The following is a 27,696-nucleotide window of genomic DNA, read 5'->3' as shown; positions in this document are numbered from 1 at the left end:
ACTTACACAGCTTACTGCAAAATAGATATCAGGTCTGGTGTGAGTTAGGTAAATTAGTTTTCCAACTAGTCTTTGATACTGATCTTTGTTAACCATTTTGTTTTCATTGCTTACGTGATGATTCGTGTCGATAGAAGTATTAACGGGCTTACATCCAAGCATACATATTTCCTTTTAAGAGATCAAGGACATATATTCGTTGAGAAATACTCAAACCTTTCTTTGAGTGAGCCATCCCTAGGAAGTATTTAAGGTTGCCTAAGTCTTCTACTTCGTATTCCTTGGCTAAGAGTAGTTTTACTTTTCTTATTTTTTCTTCATGGTCTCCTGTAAGGATAATGTCATCTACATAAACGATGATAATTGTTATTTTACCTTTGCAAGGATGTTCGACGAAGAGGGTATGGTCAGATTGACATTGCAAGTACCCGTTGTTCTTTACTATGGAAAACTTTTTAAACCAGGCTCTCGGGGATTGTTTTAAGCCATAAAGGGATTTCTTAAGTTTGCATACCTTATTTATGGTTTTAGTTGATTCTATACCGGTGGGTATATCCATATAAACTTCTTTTTTTAAGTCTCCATTAAGGAAGGTGTTCTTTACATCTAATTGGTGAAGTATCTAATCATTATTTACTGCTACAGAAAGGACACGGATAATATTTAATTTTTTGTCACTAGGGCAAATGTTTCTGGGTAGTCAATGCCGTAGGACTAGGTGAATTCTTTGGCAACCAGTCTAGTTTTGAGTCTACTGATTTCTCCATTAGCTTTGTATTTGATGGTGAAGATCCATTTACACCCTACCGTGTTTTTCCCTAGGGGTAGGTTTGTTATTTTCCATGTGTTATTCTTTTTCAAGGCATTTATTTCGTTTAATACAGCTTGCTTCCAATTGAGGTCTTTAAGAGCTTCATAGACGTTGTTAAGAGTGCATATGTTGGATAGGGTAGTTGTGCTTTGAACTTGGGAGAAAGATGTTTATAAGAAAGATAGTTTTGAATAGGATGCATTGTACAAGTTCTTACTCCTTTCCGTTTTGCAATGGGAAGATCGAGGTTTTCTGTAAGGGTTTCCGTTGTGGAGTTGGGGACATGATTTTCGTGTATTTCTATTGGATTTTGACTAAGTACTAGTTTATGTCCAAGGGCACGTGTTTTCCTTCGAGTACATACTATGGGATCTTTCCTATATTTGAATGTGTTTTGGTTGGAAATATCAGTTTCATTATAGACTATGGGATCTTTCCTACATTCGAGTGTGCTTTGGTTGGAAATATCAGTTTCATGTAGGGAGTACTTTCTTCAATGAAGGTTGTTATTGGGGTTCCTTTGTTTTCAACAAAAATGGAAGATTCGATGATGTCTTGCTTTTGAAAATAAGGTTGTATTTCAAAAAAGGTTACATCCATGGAGGTATAAAATTTTTCCGTGGTTGGTGAATAGCATTTGTATCCTTTTTGGTTTGGAGCATAACCTAGAAATATACATTTGATTGCCTTAGGATCTAGTTTACTCCTATTGGGCTGATGATCTTGAACAAAAACTGTACGACCAAATATCTTTAAGGGAACTTGAGATAATAATCTATTATGTGGAAAAACTTCCTTAAGTTTTTGTAAGGGAGTCTTGAAGCCATTAGTTCAAGAAGGCATTCGATTAATAAGGTATGTGGCGGTCAAAACAGTTTCTTCCCAAAAACGATGGGGGTATTAGCGAAAAGCATTAAAGCTCTGGAAACTTCTAAGAGATGTCTATTTTTGCTCTCCGCAATTCTATTTTATTAGGGAGTGTTAGAGCATGTACTTAGGTGGGTAATACCTTTTTCTTTTAGAATGTTCCCTAAGGAAGTGTTAAAATAATCCTTAGCATTATCATTGTGAAAGATTTGAATTTTTGCATTAAAGAAATTGAGAATCATGGCATACATATTTTTAAATATGATAGTAACCTCAGATATTTCTTTCATTAGAAAGCAAGTAAGTCTGGTGTGATCGTCAATAAAAGAAACAAACCATTTAGCTCCTGTTATATTCTAAACTCTACTAGGTCCCTAAACATCACTATGCATTATAGAGAAAGGATGAAAGGGTTTATAAGCGCTTACCGGATATGAAGTTCAAGCCAACTTTTCCATTTCACAAGACTCACATTGAAAAACCTGAGAACTTTATTTAAAAAATTTGGAAAAACTCGTTCCAAATAGAGCAAATTGGGATGTCCTAAGTGATTATGCCAAAACATTATTGTACTATCATAATTGTCCTTAGAAACAACAAAAGTAGATTTGCTAAGTCCTAACTCCTTGACATGAGAATTTGAAGCTAATATAGAGACCTGAGGATTCCTTAGCATTGTCAATCGTCTTCCTCGAATTCAAATCTTGAAATATGCAATTATGTGAGTGGAAAGTCGCAATGCACCTTGTTGTAAGTGTTAGTTTGCTTATGGAAAGAAGATTGCATCTAAGTTTAGGAACATGTAACACAATTTCTAACATAAAATCTTTAGAGATAAAAACATTGCTAGTTCCCATTACTTTAGAATAGGTACCATCAGCAATTTTTACAGTAGTTTGGCTACTACAATGGACATAATTAGTTAAAAGTGAGATATCACCTGTCATGTGATCTAAAGCTCCAAAATCCATAATCCAAGTACTACAATTTTCTTTAGTTGCATTAAGGGCATAGAGGAAGTTACCTGATTGTGCAAGTGTAGCCACACTTGTTTCTGATACTTTTTTAGTAGATTTGAGTTGACCAAAGAGTTTTTGGAGAAGATCCAACTGCTCCTTAGTAAACACATTATTTTCAAGGGTAATGTTACCTTCAGTTGTTGTACTTGTTTGGTAGGTCTTTCCACGTCTATCGTCCATTCCCTTGCTTGGCTTCCAATTTGGAGGTTTGCCATGAATATCCCAACACACTTCTTTAGTGTGTCCTGGATTTCTACAATGCTCACACCATGGTCTTAGTTTCCGTTGCCAATTTTCAGTTTCTGAGTAGTTCTGATTTTGATTGTAGCATTTATCATGAGTATTTATACGTACCTCATTACCAAGATTTCAAGCAATTAAAGTCGATCCTTCAAGTTCAAAGCTTGCAGACACTCCTAACATTAGTTTCTTCCTACTTTTTCTTCTCTTCTTACTTCTACAAAAACTTCTCTGATGGTAGGTAAGGGTTTAATCGCTAAAATTCTACCACGTACCTCATCTAATTCTTTATTAAGGCCGAGAAGAAATTTGAACACTCATTTCTTCTCAACTTTCTTCTTGTATGTAGCTCCTGTAGTGCATTCCCATTTGTGGCTTTCAAATACATCAAGTCGTTGCCAAAGACGAGACAGTTGGGTGAAATAGTGAGTAACTTGCATATCCCCTTCCCATATCTCGTGAATTTTGCCTTCAATTTCAAGTGATTCTGCTGCATTTTCTTGGTCAAAATAGGTTTCACGAGCTGCTTCCCAGATGTCGCTTACAGTCGAGAAGAGTTGAAATCCTTCACCAATTTTTGTCGTCATAGAATTGATTAGCCATACTATTTTCAGCTTTCCATGTCTTGTATTTTGGATCAACTTGGTCTAAGATGGGATTTTCGCTTGATAGGTAATCTTCCTTTCCTTTTCCACGTATAAACATCATAACAGATTGTGACCAAGGGAGATAATTCCTTCCATTTAGTTTGTGATTAGTAATTGGAAGAATGGCCCCATCTGTACTGTTAGTATTCATAGATGTCATATTAGAATGTTCAATTCTGTAGAGGAAGATATTTACCACTTACCCAATATTCCTTGTAACAAAGGAAAAACAAAAAAATATGTTCTCACAAATCCGAAATAATAATAAAAATGAGTACGGAATGCCCAGACCCAGAAATGGAAAAAATGATGTGTCCAGACCTAGAAATAAGGAAAAATGATGTGCCCAGACCCGAACGGAATGCCCATACCCAAAAATAAGAAACGACCCATACCTGCAAACCTGATTCAGCAGCGGCACGGATTCAGCCCACAACCAGGATATGTGCGACCCAGTTGTCCCATGATAAGAAACCTTTGCTTTTCATTGCTCAACCACGACTTCAGTCCACGATTCTTGGCCAATCTGTTTCAGAAGGTTTTGATCGACTACGATTTGCTTCTGACGTGAAGCTTGACTTCGATTTTCTTCTATTTGGATGATTCCTCACAGATTTGCTTTGGATGTGAAGCTCCCGTTCATAGATAGAGTTTTTCTGATGCACAACTTCAAACGAACTGGTATGTTGATTGAAGTTTCAATGCTCTGTATTTCTTTACTAGGGTTTCGAACGAGAAACCTATGAAAAATCATGAAGATGCTCTGATACCATTTTGCTAATTTGAATACTCTGATTTTTTCTCATATCTTTACAAATGGGTATTGTCCTAATATATACACTGATGAGGGCCAAATATGGCAAAGATAATCAACAGTAATATGAATGGAAATAAGGAAAAAATATTACAGGAAAGGAATGGATACTAATTACAAAATAATATTCCAAAGAGATGTGAAATGAGAAGACTTTCTATATTCAATAGGTAATGTCTATGTGTGAATTGATTTGGATATATCTTCTTGTTGAGTTGAGATTTAAAATCACCACATCGACAAAATTGTGGTGTGATAATCAAGCATATTGAAGTTGATTGTCATTTTGTACGTGAGAAAATTCAACAAGATTTGGTATCTACATTATTAAATCACCAATTGACCCAAAAGCTTAAGCTGATGGGTGAAGGTAAATTTAATTATAATATTTAACACTCCCTCTTACTTGTGGGCTCGAAATATGAAGAGGAGTCAAACAAGTGGAAAAGAATATTAAATGGGGAAGAAACAACAATGCAGGGGTTTGAACCTAGGACATCCTAAAGCAACCTGCTCTGATACCATATTAAATCACCAACTGACCCAAAAGTTTAAGATGATGGGTGAAGATAAATTTAATTATAATATTTAACATATATAATATGTGAAGACTGGAGAACAATTAGGAGATATCTTCACGAAAGCATTGAATGGAACACGTATAGACTACCTATGTAACAAGTTGGGTATGATTAACATGTATGCTCTAGCTTGAGGGGAGTGTTATAGTTCTAATATTAGGGATTTTTTATTATTGTAAATATCTTTGTTATATTTCCCTTTTACAGTATTTTCTACGCTTTCCTTCTTTGGTCACTTACATATCTTAAGTGAATGGAATAAAGAATTCTGATTCTCTCAAACATAAGAGTTTTACATAAAAGATGCTAGTGAAGACATCATCATAGTTCTAACCAACAATATAGAGGGCTTAGTAAGAGAGCTATCACATTATTTCATACAATAACAATACCGAATGTCATGAGTTGCTCATGTTAAAGCTTCTTCTTGGTACTCACTCTCCAAATAATTTTCTGACTTTTCCATCCAAGATATTAGTCTAAATTGGACTGCTTTTCCACACCAGCTTAATTTTTGGCTTGTTTTTGTTTAGTTTCAAGTGTATTTAGCAAGCTTCATTAGTTTTTTTACCTTTGTACTTTGAACATTAGTCTCTTTCATTACTTCAATGAAATTATTGTTTCCAATTCCAAAAAAATAAAATAATAATAATAATAGACGCAGAAAGAGTGGAAATATCAACTATATCATACTAAAAATACAGAAGAAGAGTACTGACAAAAACAAATAATAAAGAGAGCCTTTTCTTTCTCAAAAAGTAAGTGTGGTTACCTATGCACATACTCAATTGCCTCTCCTGGAGGATCATACTGAATAATACATCTAACTCTTGGAAAATCTAAACCCCTAGCAGCAATATCAGTGGACAGAAGAAGAGCCAGCTTCTCTGTTTTGAAGGCCTGAAATGTTGTTCTACGATCTTCTGGCTTCATACTCCCATGCAACCGGAAAATTTTGCATTTAAGGAACAAATGTTCAGGCCTCGATTCTGATTCTGGAGAGGAGAGTTTGAATTCACCCAACAGGGAGTAGTGGAAATCTACAGCATCACATGTTGAAAAGAGTACCAAAATCTGTAAACGAGTTTATAACAATGGAGTCATAAAAGAAGAAAGGATAATAACAATAGTTCACAAAAATGAGAAGTAACTAAGTAATTGTGTTATCCTCTGGCAAGCATAGTCATAGTGTTAAAATAAAAACAACACTAACTCTTTTAAAGCATAGTCGTCATACTGCTGTGATTGCTGGCTAGCGACAGAACGGCAAATATTCTCTCTAAAATTCTTTTATTTTTCTTTTATTTGAAAAGGAAACAAGACTTTTCATTGAAATAATGAAAATAGACTAACGCTCAAAACAAACCAAAAAGGAAAGATAACAAATGCAAGCCAAATACATAATAACCAAGCTGGAAAATGGTAGCCGTGCACATTCATTTTCACCCTCCAAATCCCTTGTAAGACCTCAAACATTGACCTTTGGGTAGGATTGTCAATTGGTGGAACTATATATTTGGGCCTGATCGAAAATCTAAAGATGCAAAATCTTTTTTTTTTGTCATTGAGCATGGTTGGTTGCAAAATACTTCACAGTCCATTTTTAATCTAATGTTTTTAATTTGTTTTTTTTATAGAATCAACTACTTTCATTGAGAAAGAAGGAAAGAATACAAGGGCATACAAAAAAACAAACCTACAGCAACCCTACCAAAGAAAAAATTTCCAAATAGGTAAAATATTGCCTAGAGTGTAATTACAAAAAAAACTTTCAAAACTGAAGTCCAAAGAGAAACATGAAACATCACCAAAGACCAAACCTCACTAGGGTCCCTCTCCACACCCCTAAACACTCTATTGTTTCTCTCCCCACAAATCTCCCAATAAAGCACACCCCCCTGCAAACCAAAGAAAGCACCCTTTCTCTTTGAAAGGCAGATGGAGGAGGATCTACCCGATCATCAACCGAATGTTCCTCTGACAAGCAAGTGAAAAATCTAACTCTTGCAAGAAATAGTTCCAAACAGATCTCGCATACTGATGCAGTAAGATTAGGGTATTATAGTCACATCCTTGATTGATTAGAATTGGGATTAGTTCCATGATTAATCAAAATTACTGATGAAAATAATAACAGAGAAAAAACACAATATTTACGTGGAAAACCTAGACCAGGGAGAAAAACCACGGTACAGATCTTTTCTTTTATTATTATAAAACTAATACACTGAATACATGAGAACAGGGTGAATAAATAGACTTGTAGAGAACCCTACGGTTAGAGGCAATTACAAAAATACCCCTAGAGTAAAAACCCTATTTTCAACAATTACGATTAGTTTCCTTGGTTTAGTAGGATTAGATTAGCTCCTTTGATTAATTAGAAATAGGATTAGTTTGCTTTCCAATTCTTTATAAATAGAGAGATTGTCTTCTTGTATTGGCAACTTCTAATCATTAATAAAATTCTCTCATTTGGTATACACCAATTGGTATCAGAGCATCAAGATCGATTGGACTTGATGGCAGGAAGAAGCCTACTATGGCAGAGACTTTCCAAAACAAAGAGGCGGAGACACCCACTGTCCTATCACCGAAGACTACGACCAAACGCTTGCAGTCGGTCGAAGGTTTTGTCGATGGTATCATGAGGTTACTAGAGAAAATGTCTCTTTAGTTGAATCAATTTCCGAAGGGCAAAAACAACTTCAAGAAAACGTGAAACAGCTGCAAGAAACTAGAAAAGTTCATGTTCCGTTTCCAAGAACAACTCCATTACATCCAACAACACCAAATTCGTTCAAGAAACATCCAAGAACCAACTGCAAACATTCAAGAACCCCTCAATAACATCCAAAGCCCATAGAGACAGAAGACTTTTCAAAGGAGACAGCATCAAGAATTGGAATTGTCAAGTGAACAAATCAAAAAAGAAGAAATCAAAGGCAACCATAACCATATATTAGAATAAGATATAGGACAAGAATTCGACGGAGAAAATGAAAAACCGAGAGAGACGCGTTTGTATTCGTCCTGAAGTCATTGGGAGTTCAAGCTTTTTCAGGGGAGAACGTTTACGCTATCGCAGCTTCACTGGAGAGGCATTCCCTCATTGCTGTGACTTCGTAGGAATACCACTTGACCACCGTTAGCTTCCCAGGAAGTGGTGTGAACGTCGTCGCCTTCATCTCAGTCAAATGGAGAGAGCTGCCATTGTTGCTTTTGCTAGTTAACATTGAAGAAAGAAAATCATGGGTTTTGAAGATGGAGGCTCACGAAGAAGAAAGGAGGACAAAATCAAGGGCAGTTTTGGTATTTTCCTCAAAAACTTTAAACCTAAGGGATACAATGCTGAATTTCACGTTGGGCCCTTAACATTGGGCCACTCATCCATATTGCTATTACTATAACATTTCAAGTCTGATTTCCAAATTAATTTTCTGAAATTTCAATGGAGCATTATTTTAATTCGAACTTGGATTTTAGTTCCAATTTAGATTTAGAAAGCTTTGCCTTGAAAAATTTCAATTGAAGTCTATATCACACTCAACGAACCGAGAAAAGGCATCTTCATTTAAAAAAAAAATGGAAACAAGCCTCTTCATTAATGCAATGAAATGAGACTAATGCTCGAAGTACAAGAGGATTATACAAAGAGCAAAAAGACCAAAGGATCGGAGATACACCCGGGCATCTCAACTATGTTGACACCCCATAGTGGCCACATCATATCCAAGCAAACTTAATGAGTACTAAATGGGACAAACAAACCCGTCCAAAAGCAAAACAAAAAATCTTGAGAGCAACAAGGATCTAAAAAGAAATACATCTAGAAAATATAGGGAACAAAGTAAATAGCTAATACATAATGATCCAATATGAGAACAAAACCTAGTGAGCTAGCTGTATAAATGCCTCCAAATTAAGATTAAGTCTTGAATCAAGAAGTCAGCAAAAGTCTTGGGCAGGGCGCAAAAGAATGAAAAAAATGAGTCTTGCTATATCAACCGAACCATCCAAAGAGTTGATTTGTTGAGGAAGACTATCTGGTTCTTTCAAACCAAAATTCAAGTAACAATGCTTTTATTTGGAGAATGAACAAGCCCAGAAGCAACTCCGTCAGACTCAATAAAGTGCTAAGCAATAAAAAACGTCACCAAGCCCTCGTGTTCCACAAAAGAGTCTTCAACAAGGACGAATCAAAGAACCAAACTTTGTTACCACAGAATTTTAAAACTAGTGCTCAACCGAAAATAATACCACAATCTTCAACTAAAGAAATAAGATGTTAAGGAATTTCCTTCTTATCAATAGGAATGAAAAATGGGCCTTTAGCTTTGTCAATCAACTGTTCTTCCTCTGTCTAAAAGTGGTAGTGTAAATCTTTGCCAGAGACATCAAAAATCTCTTCCTCATCTTGAATCTCCTCTGTTTCTGATCTTTCTAAATCTTCACTGCTGGCACTTGTAATTGAATCTCCATCCGAGTCATGCTTGCTGGATTGAGAGATACTAGGTGGCAAGCTAGGGGTACCTCTCAGAAAGTGTATGTTTGAGCTAGGGATCTTAAAATCTGAGTAAGTCAAGGAACTAAACTTGGTTGTAGATCTAGCTGAGTTATCAGGGAAAACACCAGGGAATTAAACCTTGACACAACATTCCTCGAGCAAATGTGAGTTGGCTAATGTTGTCCACGAGTTGGAGAAGGATGTCTTTTTTCTAATAAAATGTTTAGGGAAAGGCTTCCACAGGTGAGAACGTTTCTTGGATTTATTTGAAAACTGACGGCCGACCACTTTCTCACTCCATAGAGAATCTAACTCCACCTTATCCTTTACCAACTTCGTCTCCTTCTTGTTTGAAGACTCCTTCCTGTGTGGAGAGGAATCGGAGTCGTCGACCTGGGAAAGTTTCTGATAAGAAGCCAAGGTATTTGACAACGAGTACCCATTCTTTAATTTGCAAACTGAAGGACAACTTGAAAAATTTGGAAGTATTCGAGCAGGTAAAAGAAAATCCAATTCAAAATTTAGAGAATTGAAATCCACTTCTTCATCTTTTGTAACTTGAGACAAGCGAACAATATCAATTCGATTAGTAAAATCTTTAACAAATAAAGCACCTTTGATCTTACTTGACAGATCGATTGATACAATATCACCAAAATTCAAATAAATCTTTCCTTGCATTTCATCTATAATCTCTACAGTCGAAGGGATAAAACCACAAAGATTTTTCTTAACTTGAATTCTAGCTTCCGAGAAGTTAAGAAAATTCAAAGTTTCTAAAGCAATACTTTCCAATCCACCAAATTAAGCTCCAATGGCTTCGAACGATTGTTTACTCCAAAAATCTTTCCTTGCATTTCATCTATAATCTCTACAGTCGAAGGGATAAAACCACAAAGATTTTTCTTAACTTGAATTCTAGCTTCCGAGAAGTTAAGAAAATTCAAAGTTTCTAAAGCAATACTTTCCAATCCACCAAATTAAGCTCCAATGGCTTCGAACGATTGTTTACTCCAATAATCCCTTCGAACGATTGTTTACTCCAAAATTTAGAGAATTGAAATCCACTTCTTCATCTTTTGTAACTTGAGACAAGCGAACAATATCAATTCGATTAGTAAAATCTTTAACAAATAAAGCACCTTTGATCTTACTTGACAGATCGATTGATACAATATCACCAAAATTCAAATAAATCTTTCCTTGCATTTCATCTATAATCTCTACAGTCGAAGGGATAAAACCACAAAGATTTTTCTTAACTTGAATTCTAGCTTCCGAGAAGTTAAGAAAATTCAAAGTTTCTAAAGCAATACTTTCCAATCCACCAAATTAAGCTCCAATGGCTTCGAACGATTGTTTACTCCAATAATCTAAAGGAAGGTTCCTTATCGTAATCCAACCTCCATAACCTTTTGTATACAATGGCTGACTGTGCATGAGCTCCATTTTTCAAATTTCAGGTGGAACGAGTCAATTTCTTGTCATTTGCCTGGGCTCTCAATTAATTCCTCCAGGTCTCCTTGATCTAATTTAATCAAAGCATTTTCCACAAACAGTAGATTAATAATGACATCTGATTGGAAGTTCAGTTTTAAAGTTTCAAAAATCTCAACCCAATCGTTGAACTCAAATAATCTCATAATTATCCATAATTTAGTAAAATCTTCCTTAAAAACATCAGGACTCTTTTGAACCAAATATTGATTCTTGCTCTGTTTTTTGGGTGACAAATCAGGGGGTCGTGAACAACTAACAGGAATCATACTCTATTTCTCCGTTGTAGTGGCAAGGCTCTAAAAAATAATTCTTGTCAACACATTTGCCCCATGACTATTTCTCATGATCGATATTTCAGCAAGATTCGACTCCGAACTTCAAAAAGACAAACATGAATCGTATAGGCACTGAAAATCAAATAGCATATCCGCAAAAGAATGCCAACCACTCTGCCAAACGTCCGAAAGAACCATGATTGAAAAACCGATCCCCACTTGATGGCCAAACAACGCATCGCATAATCCAACCCGAGGAATTGTAGAACTTAGACAAACTTGTTGCTCCATAATCATCACGTCCATTTTTCTCAAAGAAACGAGAAACAGTAGTTCAATAATATTCTCCACAAACTAGCTTAGATGAGACTTAGAAAGAATTAGGAACTTACTTGCCTCCACATCTTCATTCCATATGCAATAAGGGATCCCATTCATATTGTAACTTTTCACTTCCAAATCGAAGCTACTGGCAGGAACTAGTGACCGGGGCTAGGATGACGAGATGAAGGTAATAGGATAGTCGAAACTAGAGATTTGAGGAAGGACAGAGATAGGGAAGGGAGAGCGGAAAATGGAGAGAGGAAAAAGAAAAGGCAAAAGAACGGAGGAAACACAGGGAAAGAGATCGGTAGACGAAACCAGCAATGAAGACTGGTGGTGGGAAGAATGCAAAAGGCAACGGTTGGTTAGGTAAGGTCGGAGAAAGAAAGAGACGATGAAGAAGATTGGTGTAAAGCAAAGAGGTCGGAGATGGACAGCTAGGGTTTCGGGAAAGAGAAGTCGAAAGGATTGTCGGCCAGGAGGACCGACAGACGGAGGCCGATGGCCAGACACTAGGTCAGCGGAGGACGGCCGAAAAAGTGGACGGAGGCATACGAAGGTGGACGGGCGTCGATGTGGTCATTTTCCAAACCTTGTGTCAGGCCCAAATTTTTGCTCCTTTGTTAGGGTTTTTTTTAATAATTGAAAGTTGAAACAAAAATACTAAGTATAAAATTAATTGTTATATAGGATACAATGTACACATGCACTCAACTGATAACACTCGTGCACTTTGACGCACAAACAACCAGAGTGATCCCTTTGTTGTTGTCATGAGAAGGCAACTTCATTTTATCACCTCGAACTCGAGGATGAGAATTTTCACGGGCACTTGGATTATTTTGTTATTCTTACCTTCATTTTTGTTTTAAAACTCGAGGACAAGTTTTTTTTAGAGGGATAGAATGATGTAATGGGATTTGGGTATTGTTGTCAAATTCTTAATTGATTAGGATTGGGATTAGTTTCCATGATTGATTAGAACTAGGATTAGTTTCCTAGGTTTAATAGGATTCAGATTAGTTTCTTTGATTAATTAGGAATAGGATTAGTTTGTTTTCTAATTCTCTACAAATAGAGAGATTTGCCTGTTGATCATTAATAAAATTTTCTCATTTGGTATACGCCAAAACAAGCCACAAACCTTTCTTTGATCTAGTGGCTTTTTATCTCGAATATGTCATTATTATCTATAGTCATAGACAATATTTCCATGATGATTGGTTTGCCATATTACGGGATTTACAACAAGAAGTAATTAACTTTGGTTCCATTGCCCCTTTACAACCCGATAGAGCGCACCTAGTTCTTGAAAACTTGGAACGAGGTAGTGTCCTTTGTAACATTAAAGGATGGTACAATGGTGAAATTCAAACAATAAAATTTTGAAAATTACTTTAAAAAAACCTAAAGTTCCATCTTACAGAGATTGGATAAAAGATTAACCAATTGATGACTTTAATTGGGGATGCTTGTGGAAGATACTGCAACTCTTTCACACATGGACAAGATGGACGCCCATGATTTTCTCTAAACCTAATGTAGCCTAAGTAAACAAAGGAGAGAAAATCTCCAAGAATCGAATCAAGAGTCTTTTATTAATGAGAATATGATATAATACAAGGAGACTCTTTATATTTATAATGAATTACAAGAGTCCTAAAAGGATAACTAAGAGGTTAAAACTAAATTGGTAATTAAAATGTAATTAATCAATGATTAACCAAGATTAACTTATTTTACCAAAATATCCTAAACCTATTACATCATATTCTATCCCTCCCAAAAGAAACTCATCCTCGAGTTTTAAAAAATTTTGAAATGAAATTAGTGAATGAGCCAACCTGTTGCAGAAATATTTCTTTTGATGATTGCAAAATACTCCCACTGAAAATTGCCTTTTAAAGTTATGAACATGCCAAAGCTTCCAAATTTGTGTCACCTCCAAAGATGTTGAAAATTGGCCGAAAATAATCTGAAAATTAATATCCTCTTCCTTGGAAAACACAAAGCTAAACCGAGAAGAAGAAACAATTCTCCAAACTAGTGTAGCGCAAAATTTTTGGGTCACTTCTTTAAATGACACTTTTTTCTCAATTTTCTCCATTGATTTTTCATTCAAATTTAGTTGCGCAAGCCTTGATTTCAAAATGATTTTACCGACTTTATTTCGGCAAAAAATTTCTTCTTTGTTTCCGTATGCAGCAATATAGGTATTGATCAATTCAACCTTTGCTGCGACACTGTTGATTTCTCTTGGGTATTGGATCTTCTTAGTCGGGTCAAAAAAAAAAAATGGGTGGAAGAATGGGAAACTCGGGTTGGGTCGGTTGTTGTGTCTTCCACATCAAGTCGGAAAGGAAAAATCGGGAATGAATTTCATGGACTCCCGGAACTATTTCTTATTCTTCTTCTCTCTTGTGAACGATTTCAATTGGTGAGTCAACAATTCTTCTTCCTTTTCCGTAGGTTTTTTTGTTTCGGCCACCATTGCCCGATACCCATTTTTTTCGATTCGAGCTTTCGACGATTGTCTTCGTTAGCCACAAGATCTTTCTCTTCTTCCTTCTTCGTCTGGTCTTTCGATTCGGTCCTCTCAATTTTTTATGTCAAATTTTCGATTTGGTCCTCTTCCTTGTCTGTGAATTTGCCAAATAAAATTTATGTGGGTTTCCCAATTCATCGTTTTTTTCTTCACAGTGAATTTCTTGAATTAATTCTTTTTTAAGTTCTTGCAAATGTTCTTAAAGTTGTTCCACATTTTGAGTCATTTTTCCCAATAGACGTAGGATTTTCCTAGCTCCCTTCTCCATGTCTTTCAATACTTCAGGATTGATATAAAAATTGGGTATTCTTGAATAAGTTTCTTCATCATAATTTTTGTAGGACCGGTTCTTCAATTTTCTTGAATATTTCTCTGTCTTTCTTGGTTGTTCTCCATAACAAAAATAATAATTTTTGTCTCAAATTGTAGTAGTTCTTCTATAAAATTCCATTCTTGGATGATTCTTCAAACTTCGATCTTCTTGAACTTAAAAGGTTCCCCCTAGTTAGGTGTGTGTTGTTTGACAATGAGCACAACTCACGAAGCTCCCTCTTGTGATCGGCGTCGCCAAAAGCTTCCGAGTCTTCCATCGACAGCAATCAACTTGGCCCAAACACATGTTCTAATACCAATTGATAGCCTAAGTAAACAAAGGAGCGAAAATCTCCAAAAATCAAATGAAGAATCTTATATTAATGAGAATATGATCTAATACAAGAGTTCTAAAAGGATAACTAGTCTTGGATCATGTCTTCTCCAAGATCATTGCTAGAGATTTATCTGAGAGATTAAAGCAAGCCTTGCCTTTTAGTATATTTGTCTACCAATCAGCCTTCATCACTAACAAGAAAATTTTGAGTCCTTTCTGATGGATTCAAAGATTGTGCAATCAATTTCGACTTGATATCCATCCATCCTAATCCATATTTTTTTAGCAAAAATTATGTTTCTTCAATTCATTACTTGTGTGACCTGATCTTTGTGATTTTCCCCAACAAATTAAAAACATGGATCACCTTCCCTGGGACTGTCAGTATGTGATGTAGTAGGATAGGTATTATAGTCAAATCCTTAATTAATTAGGATTGGGATTAGTTTCCATAATTGATTAGAATTAGGATTAGTTTCCTTAGTTTAGTAGGACTAGGATTAGTTTATTTGATTAATTATAAATTAAAAGAGCTATTGGTTTCATTGGAGGAAAAAAAACCTTCTGGTCTAGATGGTTTCACGGTGGAGTTTTTCTTGAAGATTTCTTGAAGAATTGGGATATTTTTAGAAGTGATTCTCAGGAACGTTTTAAAGAATTCTTTAAAAATGGCAAATTAAATGCTTTCCTTGAGGAGAATTTCATTTGTTCAATCCAGAAAAAGGATTCAGCAGTTTTTGTGAAAGATTTTAGGTCTATTAGCCTAACTAATTCAGTTTACAAGATTGTGGGAAAGGTCTTAGTAGAAAGATTGAAAAGAGTAAGGCCAAGTATCATTTCCCCGACACAAAGTGCCTTCATCAATGGAAAACAGATTTTGGATCCTGTGCTAATTGCTAATGAAGTTGTGGAAGAGTAAAAAATTAAAAAGAAGGGTTGGATATTGAAACTTAATTTGTAGAAAGCTTTTGTCTGAGTAGATTGGGATTTCTTAGAAAAAGTGTTGAAATTAAAAGGTTTTACAGCAAAATGGATTAAGTGGATCATGGGTTGTGTGAAAAATCCCAAGTTTTCAATTTTTATCAATGGAAGACCACGTGGAAGAATTTTTGCTTCAAGAGGAATTAGCCAGGGAGATCCCTTCATTTTCCAATTGGTTAGTGAAATATTAAGTATCCTCGTTGATGTAATACATGAGAAAGGTGAATACGAAGGTTTCTTGGTCGGCAAGAGCAAGGTTCATGTCTCAATCCTCCAGTATGCTGACGATACTTTGATATTTTGTAAAGATGATGATGAAAGTTTGAAAGCCTTAATTAATGCCACTGAATTATTTCAATGGCGTTCGGGACAAAAGGTTAATTGGGAAAATTCGGTATTAGTTAGAGAGAATATTGAGGAGAATTGCAAATCAGTATCTTTACCGTTTCTATATCTCGGTCTTCCTCTTGGAGGATATCCAAGAAAAGTATCTTTTTGGCAGCAGTTATTGATAAAATCCAAAAGAAATTGGATAGATGGAGGCGCTTTAATTTGTCAAGGGGTGGAAATTTTTCTTTGAATAAGACAATTCTTTCAAATATTCCAACTTATTATATGTCTTCCTTTGCTATGCCTTCTAAAGTGATTTCGAAAATAAAAAAGATTATGAGAAACTTCTTTTGGGAAGGATCCAGTGGAAGTAAGATTAATCACCATGCTAAATGGGAGATAGTTTCCAAACAACAAAAGCATCAAGGTCTTGGTTTTGGTGATCTAAAAAACCGAAATGTGCCTTTTTTGGCAAAATGGGGATGCCAGTTTATGCATGATAAAGAAGCTTATTGGTGTAAGGTAATAAAGAGTATTCATGGGAGTGATCACTTTGAATGGGGCACGGCCGTAAAAGAAGGAAGAAGCCTCAGATGTCCTGGATTACTATATCTCATGTTTGGCAACAAGTTGCAAGGTTTGCATCTTTTAATCTTGGAAATGGTTCTAGAATTTCTTTTTAGCATGACAGTTGGTTGAATTCTTCTCCCAGTTGGTCAAATTCTTCTCCCTTGAGTGCTTTGTTTCCAAGATTATTCAGAATTACATCGACTCCTAATGGCTCGGGTTTTCATCATTGGGATCCAAATTACTTTATCATGGTCAATCACCTTTAGAAGATTGTTAAAAGATGAAGAGATATTGGATTTTCAGAATCTATTGCTACTATTAGAAGGGAAGAGGATAGTTGAAAGACATGATCAAGCTTCAGGTGTGTTCTCGGTGAAGTCATTATTCAAGCATTTGAACTCTTCTTCCCCAATGAATGGTAAGTTGCACAAAACTTATGGCATTCAAACTGTCCAAGGAGAATCAATATTATAATCTGGATAATGATTTTTAGATCTCTCAATTGTTCACTTACTATTCAAAGGAAGCTGCCAACTCATACTCTCTTGCCATCAATTTGCCCGTGTAGGAAAATTCTGAAGACCGCCAGCATTTATTCTTTGATTGCCAATATTCTTTGAACATGTGGAGGAAGTTGTTTGCAACATTTAATCTACAACGGTTTTTGGTTTTAAGGAGAATGTGACTCAAATTGTAATTGGTCCTTCTTTAAAAGCTCAGACAATTTTACTGTGGATTAATGTTGTCCAAGCAGTTTTGTCAGAAATCTGGTTTGAGAGCAATCGACATATTTTTCATGACAAATCGCTTCAACGGTTTGATCATTTTGAGATTGCTGAAGTTAAAGTTTCTTCTTGGTGCTCCCTTTCCAAGAAATTCTCTAATTATTTAGTTCAAGATATTTGTCTCAATTGGAATGCTTTCATTCAATATATATAATCATGTCTTTATGACATTTAGTTTTCTATTGGTATTGTCATTGTTTGTTTTGAGATGTGATGAAGGTGCTATGGGTGTATCAACCTAGTTGAGATAGTTGGATCCACCTACTGATCCTTAGTTCTATTTCTTGTTAATTTGATCGTTTCTTTGTAATTCGAGCATTAGATTAGACTCTGTTCATTTTACCAATAAAAAGTGTTGTTTCTGTTTCAAAAAAATTAGGAATATGATTAGTTTGCTTTCCAATTCTCTATAAATAGAGAAAATGTCTTCTTGTATGGGCAACTTTTGATCATTAATAAAATTATTTCATTTGGTATACACCAATTGGTATCATAAAGAATTGGAAAGCAAACTAATCCTATTCCTACTTAATCAAAGAAACTAATCCTAATCCTACTAAACCAAGGAAACTAATCCTAATTCTAATCAATTATGGAAACTAATGGGATTTTTGTACAAATGACCCAAAAATTGGGCCAAAATAAAATTAAAAGAAAATTAAAAAATAAAAAATAACTCGAATAACCCTTTGCTAACGTTAAATTCGGGTGAAATTACCAAAATACACTCGTGCGCACGTGGAAAAGCATCTCGCTCTTGCTCTCTCTTGGTATCGCTCTCTCTGTCTTCTATTTCTCACTGACAAATCAGTACTCTCTATATCTCTCGCTCTCTTTTGGTTTTGCTCTCTCTCTCTCTCGCTTTCTTTCATTTTATCAACTCTAGTTTTGCCAAAGTTGGTTGGAGAAGAAATCGCAAGCATCATCAGCGAAGAAGCAAAACAATCGATGCCCTGTAGGTTGGTTTTTCAACGCCACCAAGACGAAGGAAAGAGAAAAAGAAAAATGAATAAAAGATTTTCGCCAAGTTGGTCCGCCAGAGAAGAAGAAGAGGAAGGAAAGAGAAAAACAAGGCTGAAGCCAGAGAAAAAGAGAAGAAAAGAGAGAAATAAATCTGAAAGGCAAATTCGTAACTTCACTCATCTATGACGTCAACAAAAGGTCATTTTACATTATTTAAAAAATTTGAGTCATTTACCATTTTGGGCTCAATTTTTGGGTCATCCATATAAATATTCCATAAATCCCAATCCTAATCAATTAAGGATTTTACTATAATACCCTAATCCTACTACATCATGTTTGGTGTGCAGTCTTCCAAGAAGGTTGAGTGGTTTTCTTTGCTTCAATAGTGACAAGATTCATCTAGAGAGCATTTCTGTAGGTTTTTTTTCCCATTAATTGTGTGGAGGATTGGAGGTTGGTGAGGCCTTCCAGGGGAGAATTTTTCTGTCCAAATTTATTGTCACCACCTGGGATAATGAGCTTATTCAAACCATCATTTACTCCGAGCTTTATTATTTCAACCCAGCGGCCTTTTCTATTCGTGATTTTCTCCGCCCAAATCACATTTTCATCACAATGACATTCTTAAAGAACTTCTAGTTTAATGGGGCCTCAAGAATGTAAATGAAACGGGTGGTCAGCGAAAAGTGAGATGCTTACCTTTGGGTGAGGGTGAAAGATCGGTCCCAAGTAGCTTCTGTGATACAAAAGCTATAAATTTGGAGAAGGTGGGATTGGGAGGGGAGAGAAGGGAGGGGTGAAAGGGGCAACCAACACATGGTCAGTATTGGCGGTGGGTCACCAGAGAGCCAGGTGATGGAGAGAAGAGGGGTATAGTGGGGGTCATGATTTTGAAGATATACACCATAAGCAAAAAGGCTTCTTCGAATGTTGTCTTCATGGAACCTCTTGAGCCTTGAGGCAGGGGAAGAAGGAAGAAGTAAGAATATATCCTTGCTTTCCTAGGCAACTTTCCTCTCCAAATAACCTCACAACTCTTCCTAGAGGATGCAATTGAAAGTATGAAGATAGAGTGACGTGAGAGTAGAGAACCGTATTATTTTTATTGCATTTGTGTGCTTTATTCTATAACCACCAAAAGCATGATAAAACTAAAACCATTTTAAAGACATGATAAAACTAAAACCTTGTTAAAGAGTGATAATACTAAAATACCCATTTAAACATAAGTATTAATTTATCTTTACCTTCTCGAAGGATTCTCTCTCAAACAAATACTTCAGGACAGAAAAAAGCACAGCTAACCGAGAACCACAAGGTGCTGCACAATAAAAAATTTATCACAAAGTGTACTTGTTATGTTAAGTATGAATAGGACAAAAGAAAAACAGAACTAAACATTATACAACCAAGCATCAAGAACCATTACCATTTCCTTCTAGTGTCTACTTATTCATTATTTAAAAAAATGGTAGAATTCCACTCCAAACTCTCTACCAGACTGAACTCCGTTATTTTGCAGGGTATTATTAGGTACTAGATAATTAGTATGGGGTTAGGGATATAATGGTAATTAGATAAAGAGCTAATACTAATAGTCAGTTACTTAATTGGTTATAAATAGAAAAAGGGTGGGTGAGTAAGGGCAGACTATTTTGTAGAATCTAGGGCTTGGGTGAGGACACTCAAGAGGGAGGTTCCAAGTGCCTTATACTTGGATTTATATTCTATTTCTTATCTCAATATATCCAGAGCTTGTTCTTGTTAGGAAGTATCCTAACAAATTTTTTTCAGAGCAAGTTCAATTATGGGAAGACTGTTTTCTCTTAGCCATGGAAGAAGAGCACCTTGGTCATAGGAGCGAGTGCTAAAATGGAATGCAGGTTGCAAACGTGAAATGGCGGAACGAGGAGAGACGCCATGGACATGGGAGCAAGCACAAAGTGGATTGCAGATAACAAGTGCAAAATGACGGAAGAAGAAGCCAGGAGGAGAAAGCAAGAAGATCCGAGAGACGAGCAAAAATGGGAGGAGACTATCAAGTTTGTAATGGAAATCAAAACCGACAGTGATTCGAAGATTGTTGATGTACCGGTCTCAAAGAAGTCTATGGTGCAGGGCAATGGAGGCAGCACGGGTTCAATAGGAGGTGGAGTTCGAGTGAGGACAATGAAGAAGAAATTGGAGAGAAAACAAGAAAAGAGAAGTATATACGTGAGAATGGATCAAAGGAAGCTGAGAGAGAACTCATCGAAGAGTGCAAGGTTGGAGAGGCAAAGAGACGAGCGAAAATAAGATGTTCGCGAGTTGAAAAAGAAAAGAAATGTGTAAGTGGAGGAAGAAACAACGAAAGAACAACATAGAATGACGAAAAATGTGGAGATAGGGGGAGGAGGAAGTGGCAAAAATCAGCATGGTTGGAGATGAAATTTCAAGGAAAGTGTGGTTGCAAGTTCCATGAATAAGGGCAACCATGGAGAAATCTCCAAGGAAGGTCAGCAACGATTACTTGTGTGGCCGGAGATGAAGAATCAGGTAAGGAAAAAGTTGTGGCTCAAAGAAGCAGAGGACGGCTGGCCATGAGGGAGAAAGAAGACGTTGGCGGTTCATGGGGTGGGATGGCAAAGAGTTTGGTGGATTGAATCGTTGTTGACTACGCTGAAAGGAGTTAATGGGAGGTCGATGAGAGTGGAAGCATTGGTTATGGCAATTGAGGTCGTGCTACAGTGGTCGGAGGCACTGGAAATGGCAAAAGAAGCTGAGCCATGGTGGTCAGGGAAGAAAGCTTTGGGAAGGGGTGAATTGCGTGAAGAGATGGAAAAACACGTTGCTGTCCACGTGAAGTGTCAGAAGGTGTCCATTGTTGGAAAAAATGCAGTTTTCATTTTTGTGGGAATTATGGGCTTGAATTGAGAAGTCCATTTCGCTTTGTGCAAGTCGGCAAATGATTTTTCACATCTTTTCTTGTTAAGTGGAGCAATGGGCCAAAGCTGAGGAAGAAGGAAAGTGGAAGGTGGGTCTATCATGTTATTTCTCAAAAAAAAAATGGAAAGTGGGTACTTATTAAAATTGAGTTGTTAGGTGATTTTAGAAGCGTACTTTTGATGTGATTAGATTGGTTACTCGATCCATAGGTTGTTCTGTTTTATTATTCCAAATATAATGAGTGCTAAGGGGGTGTCAACCTAGTTAAGATATTCAGGTGCACTCACTCTGATGTAGCCTAGGAGATAAAAGGAGAGAAATCTCCAATAATAAAATCAAAGTTTTTATCATGAATCAAAAATTGCCAATATAAGAAGACAATCTCTCTATTTATAGAGAATTGGAAAGCAAACTAATCCTAATCCTAATAAACCAAGGAAAACTAATCCTAATTTTAATCAGTCATGGAAACTAATCTCAATCCTAATCAATTAAGGATTTGACCATAATACCCTAACTTATCCTAATCCTACTACTGATCCTCAGGTTTTAGTGCTTCAGTATCTATCTTTGTAATTCGAGCAAAAGTCTCAATTCATTAATTCTATGAAGAAACTCATTTCTGTTTTTTTTTAAAAAAAAGAGTTGATTGAGGGCCTAGCCCATTAGAGAAGATGAACTACAATTTTAAATAGATATGCAAATGGTGTGGAGATGGACCTAGTCACGTGTGTGATGAGAAAAAAAAGATGATTATGGGAGATTTATTGTTCTTGGGCTGAACCCGAGGGATTAGTTGAAGCCCAAATGATTTAGGGAAGAAATCTTTTTCCAAGATTGAAGAGAGGTTGTTGGGGTTCTATTTCGTTAAACAATAAAAGAGAGAGAGAGAGTTGCCCAATTTTGTGATCATGTTTGTAAACACACCTAGAGGACAAGGTATCGTTGAAGGACAGGGTAAAGTTAGGGGTTGGGGGTATAAAGGTAATAAGATTAAGAGTTAGTACTCATAGTCAGACTAAATTGGTTATTATTGAAAATAAAAGGTAGAAGAAAGAACACCAAAGTTACATGGAAAACCCTAGGCCAAGGAGAAAAAACTATGATAAGAGTTTTTATTAATTTTTTATACGCACTACACAGTACAGGAACAGATAAAAAATAGCCATAGGTCAGAAACCCTAGACTATAGACACCAAGTAAAAGACTAAAATGCCCTTAGGGCTAAACAACGTTTTGCAACACTCCCCCTCAAGTTGGGACGTTGATATCAATAAGACCCAACTTGCTAACACGTGTCGAAAATCTGTCTCGGTAACCCTTTGGTGAGGACATCAACAATCTGTTGACTCGACGGAACATAGGGAATGCAAATACTACTGCTATCCAGTTTCTCTTTGATGAAGTGCCAGTCAATCTCCACATGTTTGGTTCTATCGTGTCGGACAGGATTGTTAGCGATATTAATAGCAACCTTATTATCGCAACAAAGTCTCATGGGGTCATGACTTTCCTGATGAAGATCTACCAGAACCTTTTTCAACCAATTTTCTTCACAAATTCCCAGGCTCATAATTTTGTTCAACTTGGGCGCTGCTTCTAGCAACAACACCTTGCTTCTTACTCTGCCAGGTAACTAAATTTCCCCACACAAACGTACAATATCCCAAGGTGGACTTTCTATCAATAACAGAACCTGCCCAGTCTGAATCTGTGTAGGCCTTAATGCATCTTTTGTCATGTTTTCTGAACACCAAACCTTTTCTAGGAGTAGACTTCAAATATCTCAGAATCCGTGAGACTTCAAATATCTCAGAATCCGTGTAACAGCCTCCATATGTCTCTCAGAGGAAGCCTACATAAACTGACTAACCAAACTAACTGCATATGATATATCAAGTCTGGTATGTGAAAGATAAATCAGCTTCCCCACAAGATGTTGATACCTTTCCTTGTTAACAGGAACATCTTCTACAGATTCTACCAGATTGCTATTGACTTCCACCAACGTATCTGCAGGTTTACACCCAGTCATTCTAGTTTCTTTCAACAAGTCCAGCGTATATTTGCTCTGAGACACAGAGATCCCTTCCTTTGATCTTACTACTTCCATTCCAAGAAAATATCTCAAGTCACCAAGGTCTTCGATCTCGAACTCATCTGTCACCCTCTGTTTCAACCTGCCAATCTCAGCTGAATCATCCCCTGACAAGATGATATCATAAACATAGACAATAAGAACAGCCACTTTCCTTGGTGTCGACCTCTTAGTGAACAAGCTGTAATCAGAATGCCCTTGAACAAACCCCTGGGACTTAACAAAAGTAGTGAATCTATCGAACCAGGCTCTAAGAGACTGCTTTAGGCCATATAGAGATTTCTTTAATTTGCAAACTTGATTACCAAACCGTGCTTCAAAACCTGGAGGTGAGTTCATATAGACCTCTTCTTCTAACTCACCATTCAGAAACGCATTTTTTACACCCAATTAATGTAAGGGCCAATCTTCATTAATAGCAACTGTGAGAAGAACTCGAATCGTGTTAAGTTTTGCCACTGGTGAGAAAGTCTTCGAGTAATCCACCCTATATGTCTAAGTAAAACCTTTTGCAACTAGCATGGCCTTGTATCTATCGAGAGTCCCATCAGACTTGTATTTGACAGTGAACACCTACTTGCACCCAACTGTTTTGTGACCTTTAGGAAGAGCGACCAGATCCCACATTTTGTTTGTCTCAAGTGCACGCATTTCCTCCATAATTGCGACTCGTCATTCAGGAACTTCTAGGGCCTTATGCACATCGTCTGGTATCATCACGGTATCCAAGCTGATCGTGAAGGCCTTAAATCTCGAAGACAAGTTATTGTAGGACAATAAGCTTTTCATAGAATGTTTGGTGCAGGATTTAGTACCTTTCCGTAAGGCAATTGGCAAATCCAAGGTAGCATCAAACTCACCAGTCTTTTCCACCTGCTTATCTGTACTAGACTGTTGCACGTTTTCAGTTCCTTGTATATCACCTGATAATTCACTACCACCATCGATCCTGACTTCATCAAAGTTCACTACATCACCTTCAACACATTCATTATCATCAAGAATAGAGGCACCTTGAGTTGGTTCCGGTTCTGACTCTTGGACAACTTCCAATGGAGCAACAGGGGGAACTATTTCCTTTCGGAGATTCTTCCTATAGTAGGTTATCCAGGGCACTTGTTTCGTAAGAAGGACAGGGTCATTTGTCTCAGGGATAGGCTCAGGAAACAGATCTATAGGAACAAAATAGGTGGATGTGCTCAGGAAACAGGGCACTTCACTAGCGGTTTCTCCTGAAGAGGACTAACGAAATAAAAAGGTTTGTCCTCGAGAAAGGTGGCGTCCATGGTGACAAAATACTTTCGAGAGGAAGGCTGAAAACACTTATAGCCCCGTTGAGGAAGTGGATACCCAACAAACACACTTTTGGGCCCGAGGAGCAAACTTACTCTAGTAAGGGCCATGATTATGAACAAAAACTGTACAGCCAAACACCCTAAGGGGAACATCTGGGAAAAAGCGAGTGGATGAGAAAGACTTTTTAAAACACTCTAGGGGTGTTTGGAATTTAAGCACATGGGAGGGCATCCGATTGATGAGATGAGCTGCAGTAAATACAGCATCTCCCCATAGATACGAGGGTAAGGACACAGGATATCCCAAGCCGATCTGAGGTTCCACACTGTTTATCAAAATTGAGTGTTCGACAGTAACCCTGATTTCAGCACTTTGGGAATTTTCCACCGAAGTCCCATCTCCTGCTAGGGTTGATGACTGAATTTCTTCTATCCCAACTACAATCTCATCACCTTGCTCTAATACCATATTGAAAATAAAGGGTAGAAGCAAGTAGAAAAAACCACGATAAGAGTTTTTATTAATTTTTTATACGCATTACACAGTATAGGAACAGCTATAAATAGCCATAGGACAGAAAACCTAGACTTTAGACACCAAACAAGAGACTAAAATGCCCTTAGGGCTAAACAACGTTTTGCAACAGTTATAAATATGAGGGTGGGTGAAAGTAAGGGCAAACTATTTTGTAGAGTGATCTAGGGCAGTTCCAAGTTCCTTATACTTGGGTTTATATTGTATTTCTTCATAGTTGTATCTCAATATATTCAATTCTTGTTCTTGTTAGGAAGTATCCTAACAGGTAGCTACCCTTTTTCTAGCCATCAGGCCCCTCTTATGAGGTTGGGTTGTTCTTATAATTTGATGCAACCAAACAATTTAAGAAGAAATCTCCAAAAATCATCAAAGAAATGTTTATCAGTGTTAAAAATAGAGAATAGGGAAGAGAAGAACAAGAAGATTACGTGGAAACCCTAGTGCGGGGAGAAAAACCACGATATAAAGTCTTTTCTTATTTGTTTTTAAACTCATACACTAAATATACAGGGACACACTGTATAAATAGACAGTAGGAAACTCTAGGGGTCTTACACAATTACATAAATGCTCCTAGGTTAAAAACCCTATTTCCAACACTCCCCTTCAAGTTGGTGCATAGATATCAACAAGCCCCAACTTGCTTACACAATAATTAAAATTTTGTCTCAATAACCCTTTTGTAAGTACATCAACAACTTGTTGATTCGAAGGAATATAAGGGATGCATATGTTTCCACTGTCCAACCTCTCCTTAATATAGCGTCTGTCTATCTCCACGTGTATAGTTCTGTCATGTTGAACTGAGTTGTTTGCAATACTGATGGCAGCTTTATTATCACAAAATAATTTCATTGGAAGCTCATTATCTTGCTGGAGATCTGATAATACTTTCTTCAACCAGATTTCTTCACAAATCCCTAGACTCATGGCCCGATACTCTGCTTCAGCACCACTTCTAGCAACAACTCCTTGTTTTTTACTTCTCCAGGTGACTAGATTTCCCCAGACATTGTTTTTTACTTCTCCAGGTGACTAGATTTCCCCAGACAAACGTACAATATCCAAGCATAGATCTTCTATCAACAACAGACCCTGCCCAGTCAGAATCAGTGTAAGCTTCAATAGATCGTTTATCGGTTTTCCTGAACATTAGGCCTTTACCAGGAGTTCCTTTCAGATACCGAAGAATACGTTCAACTGCTATTATATGATCCTCACAAGGAGCTTGCATGAACTGACTCACAACACTTACTGCATAAGAAATATCTGGTCTTGTGTGAGACAAGTATATTAACTTCCCAACTAACCGTTGATGCCTTTCTTTATCAACAGGAATTCCATCATTCTTATCACCGATTTTCGCATTGTATTCTACTGGCGTGTCAACAGGTTTACACCCAGTCATACCTATTTCCTTTAGCAAGTCCAGTGTATATTTTCGTTGAGAAACTGATATACCCTCTTTTGAGCGAGCCAATTCCATTCCCAGAAAGTATCTAAGTTCCCGAGGTCTTTAATTTCAAACTCTCTAGTCATCTCTGTTTTTAGTCTTGTGACTTCTACATCATCCCCAGATAAAACAATGTCATCAACATAGACAATAAGAACAGCTATTTTCCCTGAAGTTGATCTTCTTATAAAAAGAGTGTGATCGGAATGTCCTTGAACATATCCCTGTGCTTTCACAAACATCGTGAACCTGTCAAACCAGGTCCTTGGAGACTGTTTCAATCCGTATAGTGATTTCCTCAATCTACATACTTTATTTTTAAATTGACTCTCGAACCCAAGAGGGGGACTCATATAGACTTCCTCCTCAAGTTCCCCGTTCAAAAACGCATTTTTAACATCAAGTTGGTGTAGGGGCCAATCTTTATTCACAGCTACTAACAAAAGCACTCGGATCGTGTTAAGTTTAGCCACAGATGAAAACGTCTCAGAATAATCCACTCCATATGTTTGGGTGAAGCCTCTTGCAACAAGTCTAGCCTTGTATCAGTCAATCGTCCCATCTGACTTGTACTTTATAGTAAACACCTATTTACATCCTACTGTTTTGTGCCCTTCAGGCAAAGTCACCGGTTCCCAGGTTTCATTCTTTTCCAGAGCCCTTATTTCTTCCATAATAGCAGACTGCCATTTTGGTTTTTTCTTGCAACCCTTATGTTGTCTGGCACCACCTCAGTGTCCAAGCTAGTAATAAAAGCCTTGAACTCGGATGTCAGATTACTATACGTCATGTAACTATGCATAGGATATTTAGTACATGAACGGGTACCTTTCCTCAGGGCTATAGGAAGATCAAATGACGCATCACGTTCTTTCACCTCTTCAGGCTTCTCACCATGATTTACTATCTGTGTATCAGAAACTTCTTAGTATCACTGCTCCCTTCCCCCTTGTCATGCCTGCCTTCATCATTCTCC

The 27,696-nt window shown here is 36.9% G+C and overlaps 1 protein-coding gene across 2 annotated transcripts in view; it reads right to left on the bottom strand.

Annotated features, from left to right (window-relative positions):
* The window catches only part of LOC120079960 (P-loop containing nucleoside triphosphate hydrolases superfamily protein), a 52,885-nt gene that overhangs the window by 6,783 nt on the left and 18,406 nt on the right, over positions 1–27,696 (bottom strand). Inside the window, exons 8-10 of one of the 2 annotated variants that reach the window (XR_016530147.1) lie at positions 19,659–19,732; positions 5,752–6,053; positions 3,980–4,324 (exon numbers count right to left, since the gene is read on the bottom strand). Coding sequence is in view for 1 of the 2 variants with exons in the window: in XM_039034441.2 (XP_038890369.2) it covers positions 5,752–6,053; positions 19,659–19,732 (376 nt within the window). In the remaining variant the exon portion in view is untranslated. The remainder of the gene's footprint in view (positions 1–3,979; positions 4,325–5,751; positions 6,054–19,658; positions 19,733–27,696) is intronic. The other variant, XM_039034441.2, reaches the window with a different exon arrangement.

This window comes from Benincasa hispida, chromosome 6, assembly GCF_027475165.1.
Source record: "Benincasa hispida cultivar pf3 chromosome 6, pf3_genome.v1.1, whole genome shotgun sequence".
In the NCBI taxonomy this organism is placed as follows: domain Eukaryota; kingdom Viridiplantae; phylum Streptophyta; class Magnoliopsida; order Cucurbitales; family Cucurbitaceae; genus Benincasa; species Benincasa hispida.
Note: the sequence above shows the minus strand (reverse complement) of the source record. Positions and strands in the feature narration are given on the sequence as shown.